Genomic DNA, 25,470 nt, shown 5'->3' with positions numbered 1-25,470 from the left:
ATGACATGCATGAAGTTGGGCTCTAAAGCAGATATGTTTCAGTTGGAGGGCCAAAGTTGGTTAGTTTTATTTATTTATTCTTTTTTATTCCAAATTCTGATCTCTCCATGTTTTTTTTAATTGTTCTTGTAAATATTTTTCATTGAATTTTGTTTGTGCTCTTTTTATGTAGTGATTGGGTAGTCATATCTGAAATTCGACCATGGCTTTCAAACCGGATGCTTCGTTGTGATCTATTCATTGATCTTATACATTACTATGATTTTGATTTGTTGCAAAACGTCTAAATCCACAAATTAGCTTTAGCTCCTCAATTGTGAGTTGTGACAACTGAAAAATGTGTAAACAAGTTGTAATCTTGTGCTTGTTATTGTGAAATAAGTAAGGTTTTTGGTCATGTATGGTGAAAGGAAATATATAGCAGATGATAATCTAGTTCCTTGATATGACATGAAAATTAAATGGTAGCAAACATGTTGAATTTGAAAGAGTTCATAGAGTGAGAAATTTTGATGACCAGTAATGGTTGATGATTTGATGAGACTGTTGTTTTCAGGGTATGCACCACTGGCCTTCCAAGTGATGTTCGTGTCGAAGTTGGAGAGACGTCCTTTCATCTTCACAAGGTCTCTATCTCAGATCATATGCCTATTTTATTAGACCTTTGTGTTTTCTTAATGAATTGTTGGTTCATTCCAGTTTCCTCTGCTATCAAGGAGCAAGTTTTTGGAGGGAATCATTATTGATCAAGCCAAGAATGTCTTATCTCTCCATGATCTACCCGGTGGAGCCGGCTCCTTTCTCCTCGTAGCCAAGTTCTGCTACGGTGTCAAGTTTGACCTCACTTCAACCAATGTGGTGAGCTTGAGATGCGCGGCTGAGCACCTCCAAATGACTGAGGAATATGGAGAAGGCAACCTCATATCTCGGACAGCAGCCTTCCTCGAGCAAGTTCTCAACAGTTGGGAGGGCACAATGCAGGCCCTTGAGACCTGCGAGGCAGCTCTTCCCTTCTCGGAGAAGCTTGGCATTATAACAAGCTGCATTGACTCCCTCGCTGCCAAGGCCTGTGAGGAAAGGGGGGACTGGTGGCACGATGACGTGGCTGTGCTCAACCTCCCCCTCTTCAAGAGAGTGATAGATGCCGTTTCTTGCAAAGGGATGGCGCCTAGCAGGATAGGCGGCTCTCTCATGCTCTATGCTAAGAGGCACCTCCCTTTACATGGGATGTCAAGGTCGGGTAGCTTTTGTGAAAGGGAGCATGAATCGGCTCATTCGTTGTCTGAGGTTGAGCAGATGACTCTGGTGGAGGAGATCACCGTGCTACTCCCGAATCAGAAAGGGGCTACGCCTACTAGCTTTGTGCTCAAGCTTCTCAAGTTTGCTATGATCTTGGATGCTGGCTCGGGGTGCATGGAGACACTGGAGAGACGGGTTGGGGCACAACTGGATCAAGCTGCTCTGCATGACCTTTTGATCCCGAATACTGTCCCCATGGAGGAGACCCTCTACGACGTGGAGTGTGTGCAGAGAATAGTTGATTACTTCTTGGATATGGTTGGAGATGAGGAGTATGAGGGGGAAGAGGAGCAGTCTACGGAAGGGTTTGATTCACCCCCAGTTATGAGTGTTGTGGTAAATCTGTTAGATGGATACCTAGCTGAGATTGCAAATGATGCTAACTTGAAGTTGGAAAATTTTGTGCTGCTTGCAGCTTCGCTTCCGGACTATGCCAGGTCGTTGGATGATGGGATCTACCGCGCCATTGATATATACCTTAAGGTAAATCTTCATGTCAATGCTCTCTAAGAAACAAGGTGTCAATGATGTATTCATTAGGCAAGTGATTTTGCATTTTTGTAACAGTTTGTGGGAATGTTCAATTTTTTGAATTCATGTAAAAATATGGATATGGATTGTGTGTTTTCTTAGTGAATATAACAGTCTCTACAAGAAAAAAGATGTCTGTGTTACATTCATTATGTAACCTATAGAGAGTAAGCTCCCTAATTTTAATAATTGAAATGACATGGTGTCAAAGAAAATAGACATGGATTGTATTTTGAAAATTTTCTTGGTTGATGGAAGTTACTGAACAAACTGTGCAGGCACATCCATGGTTAACAGACCAAGAGATGGAGCTGCTGTGCAGGTTGATGAACTGCCAGAAGCTATCGATAGAGGCTAGTACGAATGCAGCTCAGAATAAGATGTTGCCATTGAGGGTGACAATGCGGGTCCTATTCTTCGAGCAGCTCCGTTTGCGGTCCTACATGGCTGGGTGGTTTGTCGTCTCAGACACCCTCGGAGGAGGGAGTAGCGAGCGCCCTTCTGCTGTGAGCTCTGTGGGAGGAGAAGACGTTGGCATGACGTTGAATGAGGTGAGGGCGCGGATGTCCCGCATCGAGAACAAGTGCGATAGCATCAAAGATGAGGTTAGGAAGCTGACAAAGGGGAGATGGATCAACTTCTACAAGAGGTTTGGTTTGAAAGTTAGAACTAAGGCTTTTGATCTCAAGTCTGATGCAGCCAAGTCGCCTACCAATCAAGATTGACTTGACATTTCTTCTTATTTTTATTTTCACAAGATTTTGGGGGTGTACCGTATAGATATGTTGTAGGATTGTAGTGTTGCATTTTATTGATTACCTTTGGACGTGTTGTTAATCTTTCTCTCTAGTTGATTTTAAAGAATGTAAAGAAATTTAGATACTAGACCCGCCGATATACTTGGTAATTAAAAAAAATAGATACAAGTTACATCTTCTGCTCCATTTATTATGTCTGTTTTCGTGGTCTGAGTAACAAAATTTAGTAACTTCAACTACAATCTATACAATATATAAAAGGGGATTTGTGAAGATATTTACATAAATGCCATTTTAATTAAAAAAAATTACAATTCAATTAAAACTAATTTTTAGCAATTAATTTCTTCATCTATAATGGCAATCAATTAATTTCACATATAGATGTAATTTAAACATCCTTATAACACATTCCGTCTATACAAAGAAATGAAAAATCAGAAGGCTCCATGAACTCATTTAGGTTATGGGAGGAAAGGAATAGAGCAAAAATAATTAGGTGGAAACGATCAATGTGGATTAACTGATTAATTAGAAAGTAAATGAAATTGACGTTTTATAAACGTGGCTGCCTTTCCTATTTCCTCCAATGAATCCGACCATTATAAATTAATAATGGCTAATGGTTATACAAGACTCTTTAGGTTTTATAAATATGAGACTAAATCCTGACTAAAAAAATCATTAGTGGTAAAGCTATTTGTCTTGAATAATGAATAGAGCAGCGAAATTGCTTGAGGCTCAACTCCGTCACCACCATCTGCTCGACAATGATCTCCACGAGTGAGGGGTAGTTTTAATTGTTCACAACCTTGACATTTTGTAGTACATTATAAATTTTGAGATTAATTATTTCATATGGATGACATTTTAGTAATGAACGATACATATATTGTTAAGGTATATGGTTGCTCCTTTTATAGTATAAATCCAAAAATATCATATTTAATATATGTGCTTTTATTATTTTTTTATTGTAAACTTATTTAATTTTATGTTTTTAGTTGTCAAATAAAATGTTGTTGTATATTTATTTATTTATTTATTTGTAAGTTCATATAGTCATATAGTTTCTCATATTAGCTAACACGAGGAAATAAAATAGGTCGTGCAACGCACAAGGGCGATACTAGTTTTAGTAATGATTGTGTGATCACCGTGTAAATGACATTTTTTTTACACTACGACACAAATTGAATTTACGCTATTATTATTATTAATCTTTAGGGTATTCACAATAATATATTGACATAATGTGTCACATTTTAGTCACAACGTATATTTGAACTTGTAAAACATCATCCCTCATTTGAGGAACATTGCAACCACAAGTCAAATTTTCGATTGCATCATTATCAGCGAGACGAGTCGTTCAACGACAACCGTTTGTTCGGTGTACATGGTTTTTCGATGATGGATACAGGCCTAGGCAGTGCAGTTACTAAAAAATTTTGTTGTGCTCGCTATTCTTCTCGTTGTAGTACCTAATCACCGCCCCACTCAAATGAATTGGAAGAACTATCATTAGGAATCATGGAAAAAAATGAGTGAGAAAATGAGAAATGTGTACGGACATCGATAAAGTGAGGGTTCTAGGCTCTACGACAAATGTCCAACCAGACGTAGAAATGGAAGACACATTGAATTGTCGGGATTTAATAATCCTTTTGCCCCACCATGAGCGAATCATTTTCAATTTAAACAAAAAATTCTCTCTCTAACTATATTTTCTCACCTGCTTAATTCTTTTCACTCCTTACTTTTCCTTTAGGAGTCGTTTGGTTAATAAGATATCTCAGGTTTATAATATTTATCTGAGCGAATCAGGTCATTTGGTTACTTATGAATATTATTTGGTGGCCCGTTTTTACAAGAGAGGCCCGCACTATTCATTAAGTTCTCGGCATTTTATTATCAGGAAAATCGTGGGTTGTTTATTATCTTGCCTCGAATTATGCGACGGATAAGCCCATTGTTTATCCCAAATATCCTTCCTCACTTCTGTCATTTTAAAATTTCAGAATGAGGTAAAGGAAAGCCCCAATTCTCTGCGACGAGAAAACTGCCCACCACCTTAAACTCCATTTTGTTGTTTGAGCACCTGTCGTGTTTCACAAGGTGAGTTCTTGAATTTAAACTAATTTCTGCAAATTTTTCTTGCTATAAATCAGTTTCAAAATATGCACATTGTTAGATGAATTGACAATGCACAAAGGTAAAAGAATCAGTTTTGAAGAGACTGAGATGGACCACAAACCTACACGATTTGATCCCATTGATCATCATAGCAGTCAATCTTGAAATCTCCGTGCACATTGAAACCAACTCCATTCCTGTCCAGGATGTTTGACAGCAGGTTTCAGTGCCTTTTCAATGCGGTTATCTTAGATTGAATATGTGGATTGGCTTTTATATCAGTCCTCGAAAATTCCTTTTGCATCCATTCTTCATTCTTGTTCAAGTAGCCACCTCGGAACCCATTGTCTGATTTCCACCCAAGCGCCACTAAATCCTTCAATGCAGAGATGAGGACCGCTTCTTTGCGGTCAGTCCAAGAACGACGCCCTCTGTCATTCCTCTGGACCTGTGTTATTGGCTACTCCTAAGACACCTTGGAAAAACAGTAAATCAAAGTTACAACCTTTATGTGGCCCAAAACGTTCTCATATACAGACATGAGTATGTTCACTACTACCCTAACCTTGAGTGCCTTGGCTGCAATTAGCATTGGGGCCAACTCTTCGAGAATCGGCCATAGCTTCAAAGCATGGAAGAAATTGTAGATTCACAGTCAGAGTTGGCATAGTCACAATTTGTAAAACTCAAAATCCAGCAAAAAGAAGTAGAGAAATTTCTAAACAAGTGACTCAATAGCCGCAGTACCAACAAATTAAGCTACCACCACCAAACAATCAAGCTACAAATTGACGTTGAATTTCTATTAAGCCACACAATGAATGACATCCGCATTTCTTAAACCATTACAAACCAAAGATGTTTTGTTCTTCACAAATTTAACAGATGAATAAGATTACCATTACAGAAAACAAAAATGAAATTTCAAGTCGAAACATCATGAATCGTATCCCTCAACAAGCAAAACAACGAAAGAAACACACAAAATATCGACAACCAGATAATTTGTAACCTCGGAGAGACTTGCGAAGTCGCCACTTTTGGAGAAAATTTTTACGCCCAAATAACTTTCCCGCGATACTACTGAAAAATAAGGAGGGAGCTGTGTTTTATATTGCTCCAAATTTGATATAAAAATAAACCCTACAGGCATAAAAGTCATTGCATCTTATGTGTCTCCTAAAACAAATGAAGCCAAACATCTGATTAAGGGCGCGTTTGGTTGTTAGTTTCGGACAGATTACAATACTCCCTCCATTCCATAGTAATAGGGGCGTTTTTCCATTTCCGTCCGTTCCATAGTAATAGAGTCATTTCCCTTTTTAGTAAAAGTCAACACATTTTTCCACACATACTTTACTCTTTCTTACTTTTTTCTATTTTCATCTCTCTACCTTTTTCATTTTCCACTTTATTCTCTCTTTACTTAACTCACCTAACCCAATTTTTCTTAATCTCCGTACCGAAAAGTTTTGCCTCCATTACTATGGAACGGAGGGAGTATATAACTGCAATATACATAGTGTTTGGTTAATATATCTAGGGTTGGCAAATCATGCGGATTGGGTCGTTATCGGGTCAACCCGATAACGACCCAACCCAGTAAGGCCAAACTCGAACCCAACCTGTTAAGAAAATCCCAAACCCGAACACGAACCCAACCCGCCACCTTCAAACCCGAACATGACCCGAACACGATAACGACACGAACTACTTTGGGTTGACCCGACACGATAACAACACGATATCGACCTGAACACGATACCGACACGAACCACTTTGGGTTGACCCGACACGATAACAACACGAATAATATAAAAAATAAAGATTAAAGAATTAATTTTACATTATAGCCTCTAATGTTGATTAAAGATTGAACATATATAATTTTAACAAAAATATTTTATTATATTTAGAAAAATATTTTACATCATGTTTTTTCTAGTTTTAACAAAAACATTTGAAATAAGTTAAAAGAACTAAAGAAGTAAAAAGAACAAAACAAAAAGAGTGAAAATACTAATAATTAAACTAAATTTATTAAATCAAAATAAAAAGAATATAATAGTAATAAATTATTTTAGAAAATTATTTGTAGATTAGTTTTGCTAGTACATAATATTTGAATTAACGTTTGTATCTATAAGTATAAACTTATTTTTCATAAATTTATTCAAATTATCCTTTTATTCTAAACACTAAATGATGTAGTACTATTTTTCATTCGGATCTCTCATGTACATTGTATTTTATTTCATTTCTTTCAACTACTTTAATTTTTGTAATTTGAAATATAATTTGAAGCTTGTAATTTCAAATATTTTCTATATATTATAACACATGGAGAAATATGCAAAGTAGGGTCATTACATGATCATTTAATATTATTATCCAAAATTAATGATGCTATCTAATCAAAATAAATTAATATTATCCTTTTTAAAATTTGAAAGGCATTTTTTGTATACAATTTTTGTAAATTTATCTTTACTCAAAATAAAAATAATAATATTAATTTTTAACGGGTTACCCGTATCCGACCCGCATCCGACCTGAATTTTTCGTGTTCTTAGTGGGTCGACCCAATAATGACCCGCATCCAATAAGACTTGATCCAAACCCCAATAATTTCGTGCGGATTCGTGTCGGATTATCGTGTTGTGTCAAAAATTGCCAGCCCTAAATATATCTTTCTTTTCCATGGCTCGTGCTTAAAGTGCTAGACCCGCTTTATTCATTTAATATTTGACGTGTTAGAATCGTGATTTTTTGGGAGGTTTAGAACCCGACATTGATCTACGTGCCAGATTAACACAACTTTTTCCCCAATTGCCGATTCTCATTATTGCAACTCAAGGTGCGAAACCTCTTCCACACACAGGAAGAAAGTGTTTGTCCTCTTCAATCGGCAACGGAAGTTTATGCACAAGGGCTCGATTTAGCCTGCGCAAGGTAATTTCATTCTCTAACATCTATTTTCTGCAGATTTGTCGTCATTTTTGTTGGACCATACCCTAATTGCATAGTCTCATAATTTTATTTCGAATTTGGCGATGCAGCACAAAGTTAAAGCCGCCTCTCAAGGATCTCGCTTAGCAGAAGATATTGGTTGTCTCAGTACTCGTCGGCGGAATTTCATTCGAATGGAATCGATATTGCAACTATATTATGCAAATCTTCAGACATTTCAGTTTAATTTTTATGAGTAATCGTTTGGATCTAGTTTTTAAAAATTATCAATTGCTTCTATACGTCTCCTTCTAGTGTGAATCCCTTTTTTACTTTGTGAATATTACTTTTGATTTCTGTTGATGAGCTTTTCAATTAGTCTATGTGCTTTCTCGGTACAAATGTGTCGTATACTCCATGGGCTTTTCGACAGAGTTTGTTGTAATGGGTAGACAAATTAAATTGGTAATTTCTTGTTTGTGACCATCAATATGATTATAGTTGTTTAGATCTACTTTACGTGTGGTGTAACGATAATTTCTTTGGTTAATCCTATACTTTGGTGTAGCCTGATCCCTGATCCTGCTGCTAGTATTACCATCTGTGGTAATGGCTCATCAATTTCATTTTTTAAAAGTCGTGTACCTCATGGTAGAAGAGATAGTGCATCTCTTTCATATGCACACCCTTAATTGCACGTATATCTGGAAAAAGTTACACGTTGCGGTCGGAGTAATAGACCGAATCAATTTGAAATAGTTTTTCACACCCCAATTGGAGACTGGCATTGCGCCTTCTCCGGGGAACATCTCATTCAGACATATGGGTATCACGATAAGCATGATCATGAAGGCAGCTAACTTGCGCCACCATCTGTAACGACGAAACTCTCGTTGCTCCCTCTGAAGCTCCCCCACCACATCGCCCGACTTCGACTTCAGATCCACAAACTCCTCCCCGAGCCGGCTGGCCTGAGGGAGGATGCCGCCGTCCCCGACGGCGCTCGCAAGCACGTCGGCCAAGGCCCTCTTGGCCTTGGCCGCAGCGCGGGCGCAGTTGACGTTGTTGCGGTCATGAGACGCCCGCTCGCCGAGAAGTGAGATGGCCTTCTCGGCTATTTCTGTCAGAAACCCCACCTTCACGTCCAGCCCTCCCGTCGGGGTTGTCGGCGCCTTCGCCTCATGCCGAAGATGGAACTCCAGCTCCTCCGCACTCGTGTACACCTCCTCCTCCAGCCTCTCGGTGACCTCCCGGCGGGGGACGAACTCGAAATCGAAACTCAAATTGATACTGGACGCCATTATTGAAACGACCTTGAAATTGAAACTTACGTATGATATATGAATAGACTCAAAAAAATTAGTGACATAGATTGTTTCGTGAACTTACGTATGGATAGGAATACATTTGGTCATTTATGTATCCTGTTAAGAGACGTTGGTGGGCCGCGAGATGGAAGTTATGTATTACTAGAGACATTAGTTTTAAGCGGTCCAGGGAAACAATATCGCATTACGTCCATCTTGTGCTGAAGGCAGTTCTTAGACTTCATACCATTCTCTTGCTACAACCTAATCCTGTAACGAACACTTGTGTTGATCATCGGTGGAAACATTTTAAGGTAATGAACTTTGTGACCCAATACAATAACAATTTAAGGGAATGAACAGTGTGTTGAATTTTTTATAAATATACATGATCAGTCGTAGGGCTGCATTGACGCTTTGGATGGGACATACATAAATGTCCTTGTAGTAACGCGGATAAGCCACGATATCGATCTCGGAAGGGGCAAATATCCACTAACAATCTTGCGGCCTGTGACCGAAACATGAGATTCTTGTATTTTCTACTCGGGTGGGAGGGTTCTGCCGGCGATTCTCGAGTGCTAAGGGATGCCGTCAGTAGAGACGGTGGATTGAGAGTGCCCAGAGGTTTAAACACACCATTGTCTTTGACACTTGTTGGTTTTTTCAAAATTGATTTTCTTTCTTTATAAGTACATCACCATCATGTCCAGAGCCTTTGTCCTAGCGGCAAGGAGCTTAAATATCAATGTATGAGGTGCCGAGGTCGAGCCCTCTTGACCTCAGTTGTAATTTCCTTCTTTCTTAGGAGTTTATTTGTTTCCTCCTTCATATAGGAGTTAATTATTTTAAAAAAAAGTACATCACCATCCCGACCGATTGTGGTATTCTTCGGAAAGTACTTTCTATGTGATAATGGATACGTAAATTGTGGTATTCTTATAAAAATTACTTTCTTTTGTATTGTGCTAATTAGGCATGTTTAACACAGTCTGATCTTTTATCCGTTGTTTGAGATTTATAGCCACCTAATGTCGACGACAACAATCGACAGTGACATGATACCTGAGTGCGTTTGTGGTCGAGGCAAGATGAAGTTGTTACGTGCTAGGAAAGATGCCAAACACTGCGGTAGGTGGTTTTACTAGTGTCCGAATGATGCAAATCAGCCGGGGTCTTTCTTGTGGTGTGACGACTATCACAGTAGGATTGGTGATGGTACGCAACCCGACTACGTCTTGAACCAAACGTACCGCCCAACAAAAACAGGCGCAACACCGATGAGGTGAAGAATAAAAGGAGAGCTAGCAGTGGACACGTTTGTGGAGTTTGTGACCGGTGCCAAGCTGAAATTAAAATGAACTTTGTGTTGGTTGTCATGGGTTTGGTATTGTTATTGTTGGGGGTTGTTTTAGGGAAACTATTCTAGTTTGCACTTGGGCTTATTTTTAAAATTGAATTGTAGGATTCTTTCACTGCATGAACTTATTGATGGTGGTTTTTGTATTTAATCTATTTAACTATTTTGCAAGACATATCATTGTTGTGGTGTTGTTTACGCTTTTCTTGCCAGGGTTGTTGTTCTGCCTTCGATTGTAGAATATTTCAACAGACTTTTTACAGCATATAGTTTTGTTTATGCAGTATTCCATTGATTGAGTTCAATGGTTGTGGTAAAGCATTGAATGTGATCTCCTTTTGGGTCAGTATTTTTGCCAAGCATTGGAGAGGTTTGAGGTCATTATGTTTACATTGCAATTGAAGAAAGTTGATTGGACAGTAACCAACCCAACACAAACGGCATTACTCATTAGCTAGGGGCTGCTAGTGGAAAAATTAAATTAGTGTATCCCTTATATATCACACCATCAATGAACATCAATGCATTCATGAAACTGTCCTATGCATTCGGCGCACCTCAATTTAATTGGGTGGTTACATGTGAAAATCTTAAATACTTGTACTTATGTATCTCCAACAAGCAGCAGCTTATATATACGGCCAGCATGTATACTCCATACCATTCACCAACCAAAACTAGCTTTAGACTCCCCTCTTTTGATAAAAATGTCAGGCAACATACCCAAGCAAAGCATATTCCTCTAGGCGTCAATTTGGACGCACGAGATGGACTCGGTCCTGCTCGGTACAATGATAAAGTTGAAACTTGCTGCAGGTTGCAAGGGCTTTGTTTTCCCAGCTACTTCATCGCCGAGGCCAAGATTGCGATTGAAAAGCAGTTTGGTCTTGTATTTGAGTGGTATGACCTTGTGGATCGTCTTCATTTTCTGGAGAAGCGGTATAACACTTTTAATGAGATCGTAGCGTTGGAGGGGACTTACTGGAATGCGGCAACCAACATCGTGATTGTAGCTGCCCCCAATTGGCCGCAAGTCCTTGAGGTAAGTACATCACTACATATTTCGACATATTTCGACGTGAGTTTTAAGGTGTTTTGTTCTCATGTATCCTTTTGTTTTGTTGAAGTGAAACCCACTTCTCAGAGCTTATTATCGACGTGGCGATCCCGCATACAATCAACTCGACGAGCTGTTCAGACTTAAAGCCGTCAAAGAGGAGTAAGATAACACGGTGATCGTGCTGAGTGACTCTCAAACTCAAAAGGACTGTCAGCTACTCCGAGGCAGACACAAAAAGAGAGCTGGGAAAGGAAGGCCGAGGAAGAAAGTTCTCGTGTATTGCCTCGGCCGTTGCCACCAAACAGTCACACGTTGGCCTACTCATGTGCATCGAACAGTCCAAGGATGTATTGGAGGGTGCTAGGGAAGCCCCACATATAAATAGGGTAGCAAGTGCATGGCCTCGTTTGGAAAGGCATCTTTATATTTAGCCATGTGTTTTCATTATCGGATCTTAAGTTAGTTTATCCACTATATTATTTTGCCTATATTTTTAGCTAATCTCGACGTCCAAGGTTCTTGCATGTGAAGAACGATTTTCATTGTATCACAAGGTTGTTTTGCGGCTATTATAATTAATAAATTTAAGCTATTATGCATTATCATGTAAAGAAAATTGATCTGATGCGCGATTGTAGTGAGCGACAGATGAGCGACTCCTTCCACATCACCCATTTTTTTTGTTAATTTTATTCTACGAATTTCTCTTTCCTCATTTCCACCTTCTTCTTCAATGTCTATACAACAAATGCTGCTGCAAGCATGCAACTGTCTATCTGTAAAAGTAAAAAATTCTCTTTACTCTCATCCACAATTTTATTTTTCATCGTTCTTTAATCTTTTATCACAATCAAAAGTTATACCCAAGGGGTTTAATGTTCGACAGATTTCCGTCCATCACCGATGAAGAGTTTATCAGCGCTGAAGAATAAGATAAGAGCTCCAGTTCGATTGCTACTGCCACTAATTGAGAAGTGCAATTTCTTTGGGAAATTTAAATGAGTGACTAGTTGTATTGTTTCTTGCCCAATTCTATGGAGACGGTGATGAATCTCTTCTTCCCCTTTCTTGATTTCTCTCGGTCTGTTTCATTCTCAGTAGCAACCCTAGACCACTTTGAAAATTCCCCAACTAAGTCGCTCCCGTGAGTAACTCAGTCAATTGACAATCGCTGCCTCAATGTTGCTAGTGGGCAGAGCCATCTACACCTCGACCGGTCCATCCCTCGTTGAGTCGTCGAGAGACTCGCGGTGCCTGACGGCTGATGCAAACTGAGCTTAAGATTTTATTTAATTTCCTTGAGTTGGATTGATTGTACTTGACTGGAAGTTAGCGAGTTAGTATGAGAAATTCATAGTACTTTGGGAGAAATTAGATTTTGATCATTGAAATAAATTTTTTGAGAAAATGCCCAAGTAAAATCTTGTAAATATTCTCTCATTCTTGCTTCTTTCAACCTAAGTCCTTCTTGAATTTGGTTTTTGGTTGATCTACAATGACAATGAGAAATTGGTGTATGCTTATGTATGATAAAGAGCTTGGTTTTCGTCATGGCATGAGACCTGTGTTGGTGTGTTAAAGTTGAAATTGAGTTGGTGATGTCTACAATCTAAAGCAGTTCAATACATAAAGATACAATATTTTGATCGGTAATTCTCTAGTAGTATTTGACATTCTAGAGAGCAGCCGCTCATTTTAGAAGATATCATACCGCAGTTTTATAGATGAAGGTCATTCTTTTTTTTATATTGTTAGTATCATCCTAAAACATGAAGAATCAACTGATAACATGCCAACGCAAAAAGATGTTAAACATCTTGTCTCTAAAACATAACCGTATTAAGTTCAAGCTTGCTAATACCATCACAAACAAATTTATTAGAATTGAAGAACAGTCACAGGACTAGATAAATAAGTATGCAGCCCCGACTCTAGTAATCAGACTATTCAACATCCACAAAGTGACCCCAGCAATAAAGTAACATAACAAAGCCAATTTACTTCTTTTGCAAAATAGAGGAGGATTATTCTGCCTTGAAACTAACTCTGCTTGCAGAACAAAACAAATCTTCTTATTCTTCTTGCTCATTTACAACTGAGTTCTTGAAGTCGGGGTGTCATATCCGAGGAAGAACGTTAAGGACGTCGACTTTTAAAAAAAGAGAAGAAAATGCGATTTGTGTTGTTTATAGTAGAAAAGAATTGATTAAATAACTAAGAAGGCAAATATTATAGGCATACAATTAAACGATAGAGAGAATGAAATGGGAATATTTGATAAAAACTGAGCACAAGGAATTTGACTCACATTAAAAAAAGAGAGAGAGAGAGAGAGAGAGAGAGAGAGAGAAAGAATTGGCAAGAAGGAAGAGGAACAAACGTTTATGGAGAATGAAATTGGGTAAGAAGTGAATCGGTCAACGAGATAAATTTCTTTAAAATTTCGCATCCCAATTGGCGACAGTAGCATTAGATTTGAAGCTCTATCATCCTCTTTCTCTCATCCTATTCATCGACGATGGACAAAAAATTGTCGAATATTGTTTATCCCCTTGGTATAACTTTTGACTGTGATAAAAGATTAAGGAACGGCGAAGAAAAAAATTGTGGATCAGAGTGGAGAGAGTTTTACACTTTTGCAGATGGACAATTGCAGCAGAATTTGAGGTGTAGACTTTGAAGAAGAAGAAGAAGGTGGAAATGAGGAGAGAGAAAAATTCGTAGAATAAAATTAATAAAAAGGGGTGACGTGGAAGGATTCGCTCATCTGTCGCTCACTACAATCGCAATGCAGATCAATTCTCATCATTTTATGAATGGAGTTGCATTAAGTGTCTGATAGGTGTGTATAGCTAATGGGGAAAAGAATGTATAAAGACCACTGCTATAACTTGCAATGGTTTACATTAATGGATGACCATACTTGCACTCGGAGAGACACTATGAAGAGAAATAAGGAGTATATAGACTGGTTAGCTCATGCATCATTCACATTCAAGCTGTTGTTCGATACAACAATAAAGGGGTTGTAAAGCATATCATTCACAAAAATTAAAATGAGACCAAATAAGAAAACGCAAGGTACTGAAGTTAGATAGACATAATTCAACACGTACGATTAGTTTTAAGAGGTCTTAGCGTCGACCTTAATTACATTACCAAAGCAACGTCCTAAAACAGCCACACAAAAGCCACCAGTACGGTTCGGGCTACAAAACATTATTATACTATACCACCGGTTAATAAAGGCCGAAATTGTCCAAAAGAGCATAATATTCATAAGACAAAAAAAGTTGGCGATGCAAAGCCTGCAAGATGCGACTCTCTTTCTCCAAGATACGCTTCGCATATCCGGCCTTCGAAGCATCAGGAAGTCATGTGAAGATCTCTAGCCGGGAGTTCTCCTTACCAATGATGTCGCACAGATCATACCTTTCATTCTCGGTCAGCTATGGTATGTTGCCCAAATGACGAAAGATCTCCGCCCTTGCTTTACCCAAATCCATCTCGTACCCAATGCGTGATGCCAAAGTCTCCAAACAAGCGTTGGTCTCCTCATGCAGCTTTCCGAGTAGCTCAACTATGTCGTTATCATTCTCCCGGACTTTGCATTTGCGCTTGTTTTTTGGAGGAGCGTGGCCACTTGCAGTAGCGTTCGCCTCACTCTGCGTGCTGCTGTCATCAACACTAGTATTCGCAAACATAGCCTACATCTGCTCGTCTTCACCCAGAAAATCATCGAAGCTAGGATGATAGTCATTACTCTCATCTATCTTAGTAACAGGCGCATCTAGCGAACTATCTGCCGCCGCATCAGCAACCCGTTCGGCTTGTCCACCAGTTGCCCCGTCCTTGCTGAAGATAACCTTCCAATCCTCCCAGTAAGGCCAGGACTTCGTGCGCATGCCGCGAGCACGGCTGTTTTGCTACGTGAGAAGATACAAGTATGTTCAAGCTTAGAACTTATGCTAAAGAGACTATCATAAGTGACTACTATTCAACGGCTAGTTAAACATAACAAACCTTAACGATTTGATCCCACTGGTCATCTTCGCAATCGATCTTAAAATCTCCATGCACATTGAAACTAGCACCACTACGTCAAGAATTTTGGCCAGTAAGTTGTAGCTTTTCTTGACCGCCGTTATGTTAGACTGAATATGAGGATTGACTTTCAAGTCAGTTCTAGGAAACTCCTTTTGTGGCCATTCTTCAACCTTGCCCAAGTAGCCTCCTCGGAACGTATTATCTGATTTCCACCCACGGGCCACCAAATCCTTCATGGCAACCATGAGGACAACCTCTTCACGGTCAGACCAAGAATGACGGGGAATAACAGCTCTGCGATCGTTCCCCCTTCGGTATTGGCTACTCCCTGGGACAAATTGAGGAATGTAGGGCATCAAGTAAAATAAATGTGTAAGTATGCATACGAGACCAAACTATGGACATGAATATGTTCATGAAATCCCAAACCTTGTCTGTTCTGGCTACCATTTCCAGAGGGTACAAATCTTCGATAATCTTACATAGCTTCTAAGAATAAACGAGCAAGAGTCACATTCAAATTAACTCAGTAAACATAGTTAAGCAAATAAAACATACCAACACATTTGCAGTAGCGTTCGCCAAACAAAGTAAACTGAACATCAATTGCAAGAAATTTAGCCGAAAATGTAAATCTTCAAACCAACGTTTTACATTGAAATTATAGTGGCATACGCACAGCATACATCACAACCACTATGTTGTTCTCGAGGAGTGCATAACGGAATGGAAAACCGAGACTCACAACCTGCGTAAATCAGGGAATGAGCGAACCACTTTCTAACTATCTAACCTGGATGGGATTTAGATCTTCTCTCTTGGAGGAATTTTGCATTCGCCGCTGATGGGGGTGAGACTTCTCCGAAAAAAAACTGCGCGAATGTCTAAATTCTGAGAGGGATTTGCGGCTTTATGATTATGCAAAACTAAAATTCGACTGCAACCCTAGGGGCAAAAATGGCAGCACAACATTACACTCCTTATGACTACGGTCAACCAAACGATAGGATTGGCCTTGTATTTAATTTGGCCTTTATTCAACCACACAGCCAATGGTAATTAGTCACGACATGCACAGATTATACACCAAAGGTAACCAGGTTTATAAACTTTACCCACCTTAATGACCAAACGACCCCTAAGTTGAATGATGAAACCAAACAAGTGTTATCGTATGAATAATTGCACATCCCGAGTATAAACCAATTTGAAGCCCAAACATATTATAAACCCATGACTAGAACCAATCGACTCCTCAGAGAAATGAATTACATATTGATATGATTATCAAAACTAATTACCCGATTGAGTCAATTAGGGATTTAGCTGTGAATAATTACCCGACGCACTATTCCTATTCCCAATTCTTGCTTCTCTTCTAGTTGTAGCCCAGCACCCGTCGCAATCCACCACCACCCACCTGTTCCAGTTTCGCGCCGTCCATTTATACGCCCAGGTAACTAATTTCTTTTTGTTTCGAATTCTGCTTTGCAACTCACCATCTCTTTCTCCCTCCCCGTATAAATACACGCATATATATGAACAGAAAATTCCTGTATTTTCACTATAATTCTGGATTGATTTGAAATTGAAATGAAATGAAATGAAATTAAAGAATCAGATTTGGAGCTGTAGCTGTAGGTGTTAATCGAAAGTTTGCTTCTTGATGACTTAGGTTGTGAGTATGCAGACTGTTTGAGATGTGGGTTACATATGGTTGGTATTGATAATGAAGAAAACTAAAAAAAATGTTGTTACATCTGAGAAAATCATGAGATGCTACTGCTAATGCTTAATTTCATACATGATCTTGGACAGTGAAATGCTGGATTTGTTTTTGATTGAGAGTTCATTGAACTTTTGACTCAGGTGGATGGTTATTGTTAGTGGATATGACGGTTGCTCATGCGACGGCGGCAATGGAAGATAACCGATCAACGGCTAGGGTTCAGCCGTCAGCCTCGAAGTTCAAGCGCTGGGGCAGGCGATCACCATTTCTGAGATATGGTCTTCCGATGATCTCACTCACTGTGATTGGAGCACTGGGACTCGGTCATCTACTTCAAGGGAGGTCAGTTTGACTGTGAGTTCAATCATAGTTTTCCTTTCCATAATTTTAGCACTGATATATGAACCTTTAATGAATCGCCTCTAAAATTTCGCTGAGTGAAGATATGTGATCTGATTAGGTAGTTTGTGTAAATGATATTACAGTGCAAGCTAATCCTGAATATGCTGCAATTTGCTATTTCATGATGACTAAATGAAGTTAGGGTGCTCATATACGAGTGCAAGCTTTTATAGCTCAATGAATCATTTTTTAGTTCTTTTCAAGAAATTATTTTCAACTAACTCGTCGCTCATGTATTTGATTTAGGTGCCTCAAACAATTCAAATATTGACTACAGTAGTCCATTCTATATGCTTATGGTTTATCCCTTGTTGTTTTAACTTCTTGTGAGTTGCATCAAGAGTGAACATTCGTCAGGCCAGGGATGTAGTATTTGTCGATGCAGTTTGGAAGAATTTCTTGGATGTTATAACTGGTTATGAAGGTGCACTAATTATATAGATAGTATTCCTTTTGCAGGATGATAAATTAGTAGTTTTTGCATATCTTGGAAGTGAGTTGTTTCTTGTCCTCCTAATTCCTATATAGTTTTCATTTCTTTTGGAATTTGTCTACCTTTTGGGGTACACACTCAATAGATAAATGGAGATTGATTTGATTGATTAATCAAACTCACCACTGTCAGCCACAATGAGGTGTTATATGTTCATCTGCTTGCTTGTTTAATGGAGCAAATTTTTGGGTTCAGCAAGGACATTGCTAAAGTGAGGGATGACAAAGAATGGGAAATTATTGAGACAAGAAAAGCACTATCACGATTGGGACCTCTTAATGCTTACAACCCTAAAAAGACTTCGCTGGAGGAAGAGCTGAAGGTAACCTATTACTGATAGCGTAATTGAAGTGAGGTATGTAGTGAGTTTTCACTTAGGAGGATACTCTTTTTTACAGGCTTTGCAGCAAAAGGTTGACATAGATAATTATGAATACAAGAAAATCCCCAAGCCCACTGAAGATAAATGAAGTTTGGTGCAACATTTCAAGGAGCTGGTTTCTGTTTCCGTTTCAAAGGTCTGCCTGCTCCTGTCAGCTAGTTTTACGATAGAATAAGCTTCTCACGTATGCCTCTTTGATTTTGATCCTGTTATTGTTGCTCTGTTCCATGCTACTCATTGTGCTAGTTACTGATTAGTGAATTTTCTATTCACTAAAAGCTTGAAATATTATGTAGTCACAGTAGTTGATCAGTTTTGGCTCTTCTGAGTAGAAATCGAATAGCACATTGGGTTCAGCTACTTCTTTCCATTTGAACAACTGTGTATGACCAATGTTTCATACATGAATATGATATTTCTCATGACATCTTTTCTTTTCCTTTTATTTGTTTTTAGCTGTAAAAAAAGAGGCTTCCAACATTTGGCCTTGCAAATTAATATCTTTCCATTTTGCTCTGGGTAGATTCTGTTCGCATGTTTCACATGACATGATTTACATCCACCAATTGTTCCAAACTCAGTTTTCTAGTACTATATGTTATCATTATCTGTTAGTTTTATTTATTTTTGTTTATTAGTTTAAACAAAGCTTCACCTTTCAGGGATCTAAGTTGAGGTACTCGTACATACCTTTAGCCATACTCGAATAATAATATTGTGGGTGAACCCTAGCACAGACGGCCGTGAAGCGGTGGTGGCGGAATTAGAGGAATTAAGGTTTTTGCTAAGGAAGATGAAGTGACTAACCTAAAAATGTTATATACTCCTATATTGAAACGTTTCAGTGAGTAATTGTTGTGCATTAAATTTTTCTTGTTGGGTTTACTTTCTATACATGAATAAACAATGCAAGACAATGTGGTAATATCTGCAAAACAATTATCTAAATATTTGTTTGAGAAAATGTTGTGTTTTCATTTACAATCATATAAAACAAATTTACGAAGTTACTATATGCCTATTTGGGTTATGGCATGAACACGAAATGTTGAGTCGTTTTGGATTTTCCATTTCTTTTGATAATTGTGTTTCTTTCTCTAAACAAGCAAGAACTAGGCCTCGCCAGTTTAGAATTTACAATTTAAAAGTTTTATCTATTTTGATACTTAGAATGGTCATCAGCTTTAACCAATTTTTGGATCCAAGTTCAGTTTTGCTTATTTTTGGTAATGGACGATAATAAGAGTTTTAATGTAAAATCAGTAAAGTAAAAGAGATAGAGAGAAAAATAGTTGAAGTATTTGGTAGAAAATAAGTCTCGTCTCATTAGAAAAGAAAACTTATCAAAGATTGATAGAGATTAATTTTGGTAGACCATCTAAAATGAAAAAAAAAATACTATGACTATTTTGAATGGACGCAGAAAATATTTTTTTAATCCATATCAAGTAATCATTATAATCAATACTAAATGCTACTAGTATATTATTGGTTTAGAAAGAAAAAGAATTCACTACAAAATTGTTGCTCCACAAAGTATAAATCTCTATCACAACTCCTAAACTTTTGTAATAGTAGTAAATTTTATTTTGTCATTTCAATTTAAATGTTCGCATAAGAATTGCTTTGGCGCCAAGCTTTTGAACCACAAGATTGAAATGACTACTTTACCCTCCAAGATCTCTGTATCCATACATATCAATCTTATCTACCACTTTGCAATGCATCATCATCTTCAACCCTTCCTCATATGGTTTTCCACCTCAACTCAACGTGTATCACTCCATTCTTCGAGTCGATCAAATGATACTTTTGGTTGATACGCCCATTGTGCACGACATCAGCAAGGTTGATGTCGACGTGCCCTAAGGATTCCTATGTAGGGGACAAAATATCCACCAAGGGTTGTAAATGAGCCGAGCTACCTCAGGTCAAACATCGGAATAGAATAGAGGAACGGAGTAATACCATACCTTAGAGTGGAAGCTGAGGCTCCTTTTGCTCATAACCTTCACATGAATCTTGTCTTGCAATGGAGGTTCTTCCAGCAAGTACTGGAACTCCTCGTTCCACACAGGGTTTCGCGTCTTCCTCAACATCTAAAACCCACCATTTCTCTTCATTTGATATCATGAAAATAGACGTAAAGAAAAAATTGTATTGTGTGAGATGAAGACTACCTTTGATTTCTTTGTTTCCCCTCTAAAGATGATCAGCACGTATGGATTGTTGTGGCGAGATCCTTCCACATCCTGTGCACCTTGCACGGTGACTAGGAGTAGTCCTGTAGCGCTTGTCGTGCTTATGTTGCTCAGAGCCCTATCCATCACGCTGTCTTTCCTACTGTACCCATCGAGAACCCCACTGAAACTGAGGCTGTCTTCTCTAAACGGAGCGTATGTGAGCTCGAGAAACAGCTGCCCTCTTTGCTTCTTGTTAACATCAGAGATGCTTGTGTCCTTCAACAAGTCAAGGGTGACCTCTTTCACCTCGTTTGGCACGAGCGTTTTCAGAGGGAAAACTTGAGTCCCCAGCCTATCATGTGAGCCTACCTGTTAAAAGCCATCACACCGGATTTAGACAGAAAAAACGAGTTCATTTTAACACCAAAATGCAGATCATTACCTTGTCCCAATCATAGACATTTATGAGAAGCATCTGATATTGAGGATCCTTCACTGAGAGCTTGAATTCCTCGTACCACTCGGGATTCAAGGTCTTTTTCTTGACCGTAGTTTTCTTGGACGGGTGCTTCTCTCCACTGAGGTTCAGCTTGACATATGGATCAGACAAGCCGAGTAGATCCATCTTCAGAAGCTTTGTTGCACGTATAACTCTCACGTGCAAAATTCCAACAGGCTTCTTCACAGCCACCCTATAACAGAGATGGACAGTTTCAGTTCTGAAATAGGATTATGGCAATATTATATACTCTGAGCAAATGAGTGACTCACGTTGAAGCATCAAGCATCGGTATCTCAAGAGATTTTGGCCATAGGTAAAGACTAGCAACTTCTTTTTTAATCCTATCCTGTCAAGATTAGATGATGACACCCAAGTCCATCATTCATATAAAAAGAGTTGATGAAGAACTAAGAGATTTTTTGTTACCTGAACATAACGATAAAGGCCAGGAATGGACATCACGTCGCCTCCCAACACCTTCATTCCAAAGTCTATATGTGGCTGTAAGCAAGAAACAAACTCTAAATTGACCAAAAAAAATATGAAAAAAGGAATGTATAAATAGTTAAACTTTGTATTGACAGCATACCTTCTCCAAAAGAGACACCACTATGTTTGCAAAACATGGAATTGTAGGCACGAGCGGTTTCAAGGTCACTCGAGGCATAGCAAATACTTGTAAATCGACTAACTGTGTTTTAAGGCCCCTTAATGAAAAACCATCTTGATATAAACTGAATAAATGTAGTCCTTCATTTAAGAGAGGCGACGACTTTTACCTGAATTGTCACTTTTACAGACGAAATAGTTACTGCAACAATTATATTTGGATTACCGGCCCATCTGATATCTGGCTCCATGACTAGTTCCCTCTCGTTCGTCTCAGAGACTTTAAGGCCTGCCAGAGAACATCAAGACAATTTGTTGAATGCTCTAATAAAGGTGCTCTACATTTTAAAGTCGGACATCTAGTTCAAGCAAATAATCGAGAAGGAGAAAAGCTCACCGTGAACGGTTGGTGGAAGATTGCCAAGGCTTAGATTCCTGAACTCGATGGCATCTATCTTAAATTGCCCCACGTACTCTGCAAAAATCGGCTCTGCTGTGCTTTTAATCAAGTTGCAGATTGCCTGCACGCCGTTTATCAGTGAAAAAACCATCTTCTTGATGCATTACTAGTATATACAAAGTTTAATGAGCTACAAAAGATACCTTCTCCATGAAAGGCCACATATGTGACATAAATTTGTTCAACCAATCTACCTGCATATTCAAAACATTTTTAAATTAGCTATAACTAGATATTCTTTCTTTCTAAATATACTGCCACCAAACAGGCAAGGTACACATTTTTACCCGGTCATAGTCAGGACTCTTCACCCACAGGGGAATCTCCGGCATAAGGTCTTCCAATGCAACGGGGTCTAGCTCACAGAGTGGCTTGCTCTCCAGATCCTATAGTCGATTCATAACTAATCAGAATACACATCCAGTAATATAGTAGAACGAACAATTGATGCATAATCTGTCGACAGAGTGGATTCTAACTTTATAACGCGGACAAGCCTACACGAGGAACAACAATTACATCGTTATCTTCTATATATACTCATATTTTAAAATTCATCAGGAAAAATTCCATGACCTCAGAAACTAACGCCATCTCACATTGCTCCTAAGATGATGATGATGATGATGATGATGATTGTAATACCAAATAATTCGATAAATTCGTTCAATTTGAATGTTGCACTTAAATAACAAAAAGGTTCCAAAAACCAAGTGATAGAGAACACACACAAACACACTAACTTGGCTAAGCATCACTTTCTAATCAATCAACCAACCAATAAAACACACACACACACGAATTGTATGTGATCGAATACATGAGAAGAGAAATCGGGAAGCAAAAAAGGCATAAATGTCTCAACATTTCCATAAATCGCCACATCGCACAAAATCTCAATGCAACAGTAGAAACACACACACACAGAAGTGAACAAACATTTGGAGAAGGGATTACCTGAACATCTTCGGATTTAGAGTAAAGAAACAAATAAAATCCAATGAAGATACCAATCGGCAGCCCAATTCCAAAACCAATCATTCCAAACAAACTACTCAACAATCCCATTCCTCCTTCACTGCAAAAACACTCTGTTTCCTAATTTTTCTAAAATGGTAGCGGTCAGCGAGAGAGCTAGTGCCGAACAGAAAAAGAAAAATAAAAGAGGAAAAAAGAAAAGATGAACTGTAGTCGATCCCGATAGCATCTTAAAAAGGGAACATTTATAACAGCGAAACGTTTATAAGAGCGAATTTTTGAGTGTAAACCGCCAATGGACGTATGAGGTACACGTCAACCATTTTTCAAATTTCTGAAAAGGCAATAAATAATAAAGAACCATTAATTTTAAATATTCTTAGTATTATAATAAAAAAATTATATTTAAATTAAAAAAATAAATAATGATTTAAAAATTCGAATTGTTAAAAACATAACATTTATTTTAAACAGTAATTTGCATGTAAATAAACTCTTGTCAAATTCAGATTTTGAGAACTTGTTTAAAATTGGAGTATAGATTATCAAAATTATTGATGTATAATGATTTTGCAATTAAATTATTTATTTTTCTGATTTTGTAACCAATATAGATTTCATCGTTGATATAGTATGGTAGAGTAACTAAGTTGGTATATAATCAAACGCCAATCAAAACTACGTCACACTTCAGGCGGCGAAACAATATCGTATTATATTAGATTTAATAATTTTATTTGTTAAAATATGTGCTAAAATTTTGAAGGCATGCAAAATAAAACAAATCAATAGTTTGGTAATTTATATGGGGATTTAAAATTGATATATACAAACCAGAATTTGAAGAAAATTTAGGAATTTGCCGACAAGGGCCCCCTATTATAAAATGAAACCAATAGTATAATTTATTATTATAGTTTTTTATTTAATAACTATAAAACTGCAATTCAAGTGATGGATGATTATAATTGTTTTTAGTATTTAATTTTAGCTGTACTTCATAATTAATCTGTTGGCAGTCAAAATTTATGAAATACAATAACTAACAAATAAAAAATAAAAATGAAAATAATACATTAAAAGGGAAATAAAAAAGAAAAATAACTGTATTATAAACAGAAAAAAATTAAAAACATAAAATTGTTTCTTTTCCCTTTCTTCTAATTTTGTATACGTATTTTATTGTATAAAATTATTTTTGTCCCTTTCTTCTAATTTTGTATACGTGCGATTATGTAAAACTTTGTGTCTTTTGGGGCTTGATGGATTGGGAACATTTATTTGAAAACTACATGTCGTAAGCTAATTGAGAATCGCATCTGAAACTTTTTTTCAAAAGTATTATGTATATATCAATATTATTGTTTACAAATTATCATTAAGTATGTATGTAGTACTATTGTAATGAGAATATACATAGTATAACTGTATAAAATCGAAAATGTCGTGAAAAAGGTTAGATATTGTTAGCTCTTTTGCCTTTGCTGCTCATTAATGCTGTCATCTTATAAAGTGCTTTTATATTATCTGGTTTCAAAAATATCCAAATTGAGGGAGAAAAGAAGGAAAAAAGAAAAGTGAAATCATGTGAGGATGATGAACTTTTTCTATCGATATCGTTGTTTTGAGTTTCGACAAATGGCAATAGGAAAACAAAAGTAATATGGAGATATATTAATTGGAGGTTTAACGTGATAAAAATTCAAATGTCTTTTCTAACTAGGACTGACAATTTTTGGCACGACACAATAACACGATACGAATCCACACGAAATTAATGGGTATGTGGCAAAGCTTATTGGGTTCGTGTCCTTATCGTGTTGATACGATAACGACACGAAAATTTCGTGTCGTGTTCGTGTTACATGTTAAGTATACTATATATTATTTCGTATCGTGTTCGTGTCGTGTTCGTGTTACACGTGAAGTATATATAATATTAATTTTATTTTTATTTATTTTAAAATTTTAAAAATTTAAAATTAAAATTAAATTTTTTATATTAGAAATAATATTAATATATTATAATATTATTATTATAGTGTTGTTATCGTGTTGTATCATATATGTGTTGTTATCGTGTCGTGTTGACCCGAAGTGGTTCGTGTCGTTAATGGGTTCGTGTCGTGTTCGTGTCTGAGGGTAGCGGGTCGTGTTCGTGTTAGTGTTTGAAGTTTTCTTAATGGATCGTGTTCGTGTTATCGTGTCGTGTCGTTATTGTGTCGATATGATAACGACACAACATGCACGATTTGCCACCCCTCCTAGTTGAGTGCAAGTTTGAT

At 37.6% G+C, this 25,470-nt stretch overlaps 3 protein-coding genes and 1 pseudogene across 5 annotated transcripts; 2 read left to right on the top strand and 2 right to left on the bottom strand.

Annotated features, from left to right (window-relative positions):
* On the top strand, positions 1-2,696 carry LOC148931509 (BTB/POZ domain-containing protein At5g03250-like). Its single transcript, XM_089063564.1, has 4 exons — positions 1-59; positions 557-626; positions 700-1,782; positions 2,109-2,696. The coding sequence occupies exons 1-4, from the start codon at positions 1-3 to the stop codon at positions 2,553-2,555; spliced, it is 1,659 nt and encodes a 552-aa protein (XP_088919690.1). The 3' UTR covers positions 2,556-2,696.
* An 11,943-nt stretch (positions 2,697-14,639) lies between these two features.
* LOC148931508 (uncharacterized) lies at positions 14,640-15,305 on the bottom strand (annotated as a pseudogene).
* A 1,361-nt stretch (positions 15,306-16,666) lies between these two features.
* On the top strand, positions 16,667-19,388 carry LOC125201918 (uncharacterized). Of its 3 annotated transcripts, XM_089064163.1 has the most exons (5): positions 16,667-16,903; positions 17,317-17,518; positions 18,267-18,393; positions 18,470-18,589; positions 19,116-19,388. In XM_089064163.1, exons 2-4 carry the CDS (start codon positions 17,340-17,342, stop codon positions 18,539-18,541), a joined length of 378 nt encoding a protein of 125 aa, XP_088920289.1. In that variant the 5' UTR covers positions 16,667-16,903; positions 17,317-17,339; the 3' UTR covers positions 18,542-18,589; positions 19,116-19,388. The 3 variants fall into 3 exon arrangements, with proteins under 3 accessions (XP_088920289.1, XP_088920288.1, XP_088920287.1); XM_089064162.1 differs by lacking the exon at positions 19,116-19,388 and having other exon boundaries at positions 16,668-16,903; positions 17,335-17,518; positions 18,470-18,878; XM_089064161.1 differs by lacking the exon at positions 19,116-19,388 and having other exon boundaries at positions 16,668-16,903; positions 18,470-18,878.
* A 640-nt stretch (positions 19,389-20,028) lies between these two features.
* LOC125201872 (synaptotagmin-3-like) lies at positions 20,029-23,393 on the bottom strand. The gene is made up of 12 exons (XM_048100159.2): positions 23,165-23,393; positions 22,495-22,593; positions 22,351-22,401; positions 22,145-22,268; positions 21,918-22,036; positions 21,728-21,829; positions 21,565-21,639; positions 21,408-21,484; positions 21,079-21,328; positions 20,634-21,005; positions 20,427-20,552; positions 20,029-20,328 (listed from the first exon to the last, which is right to left on the bottom strand). The coding sequence occupies exons 1-12, from the start codon at positions 23,273-23,275 to the stop codon at positions 20,200-20,202; spliced, it is 1,635 nt and encodes a 544-aa protein (XP_047956116.2). The 5' UTR covers positions 23,276-23,393; the 3' UTR covers positions 20,029-20,199.
* Positions 23,394-25,470: the final 2,077 nt, after the last annotated feature.

Source organism: Salvia hispanica, chromosome 2 (genome assembly GCF_029641045.1).
Source record: "Salvia hispanica isolate PSC_SH4W2 chromosome 2, Shi_PSC_v1, whole genome shotgun sequence".
Taxonomy (NCBI): domain Eukaryota; kingdom Viridiplantae; phylum Streptophyta; class Magnoliopsida; order Lamiales; family Lamiaceae; genus Salvia; species Salvia hispanica.
The sequence above is the reverse complement of the archived record's forward strand: the minus strand, read 5'-3'. Positions and strand labels throughout refer to the sequence as shown.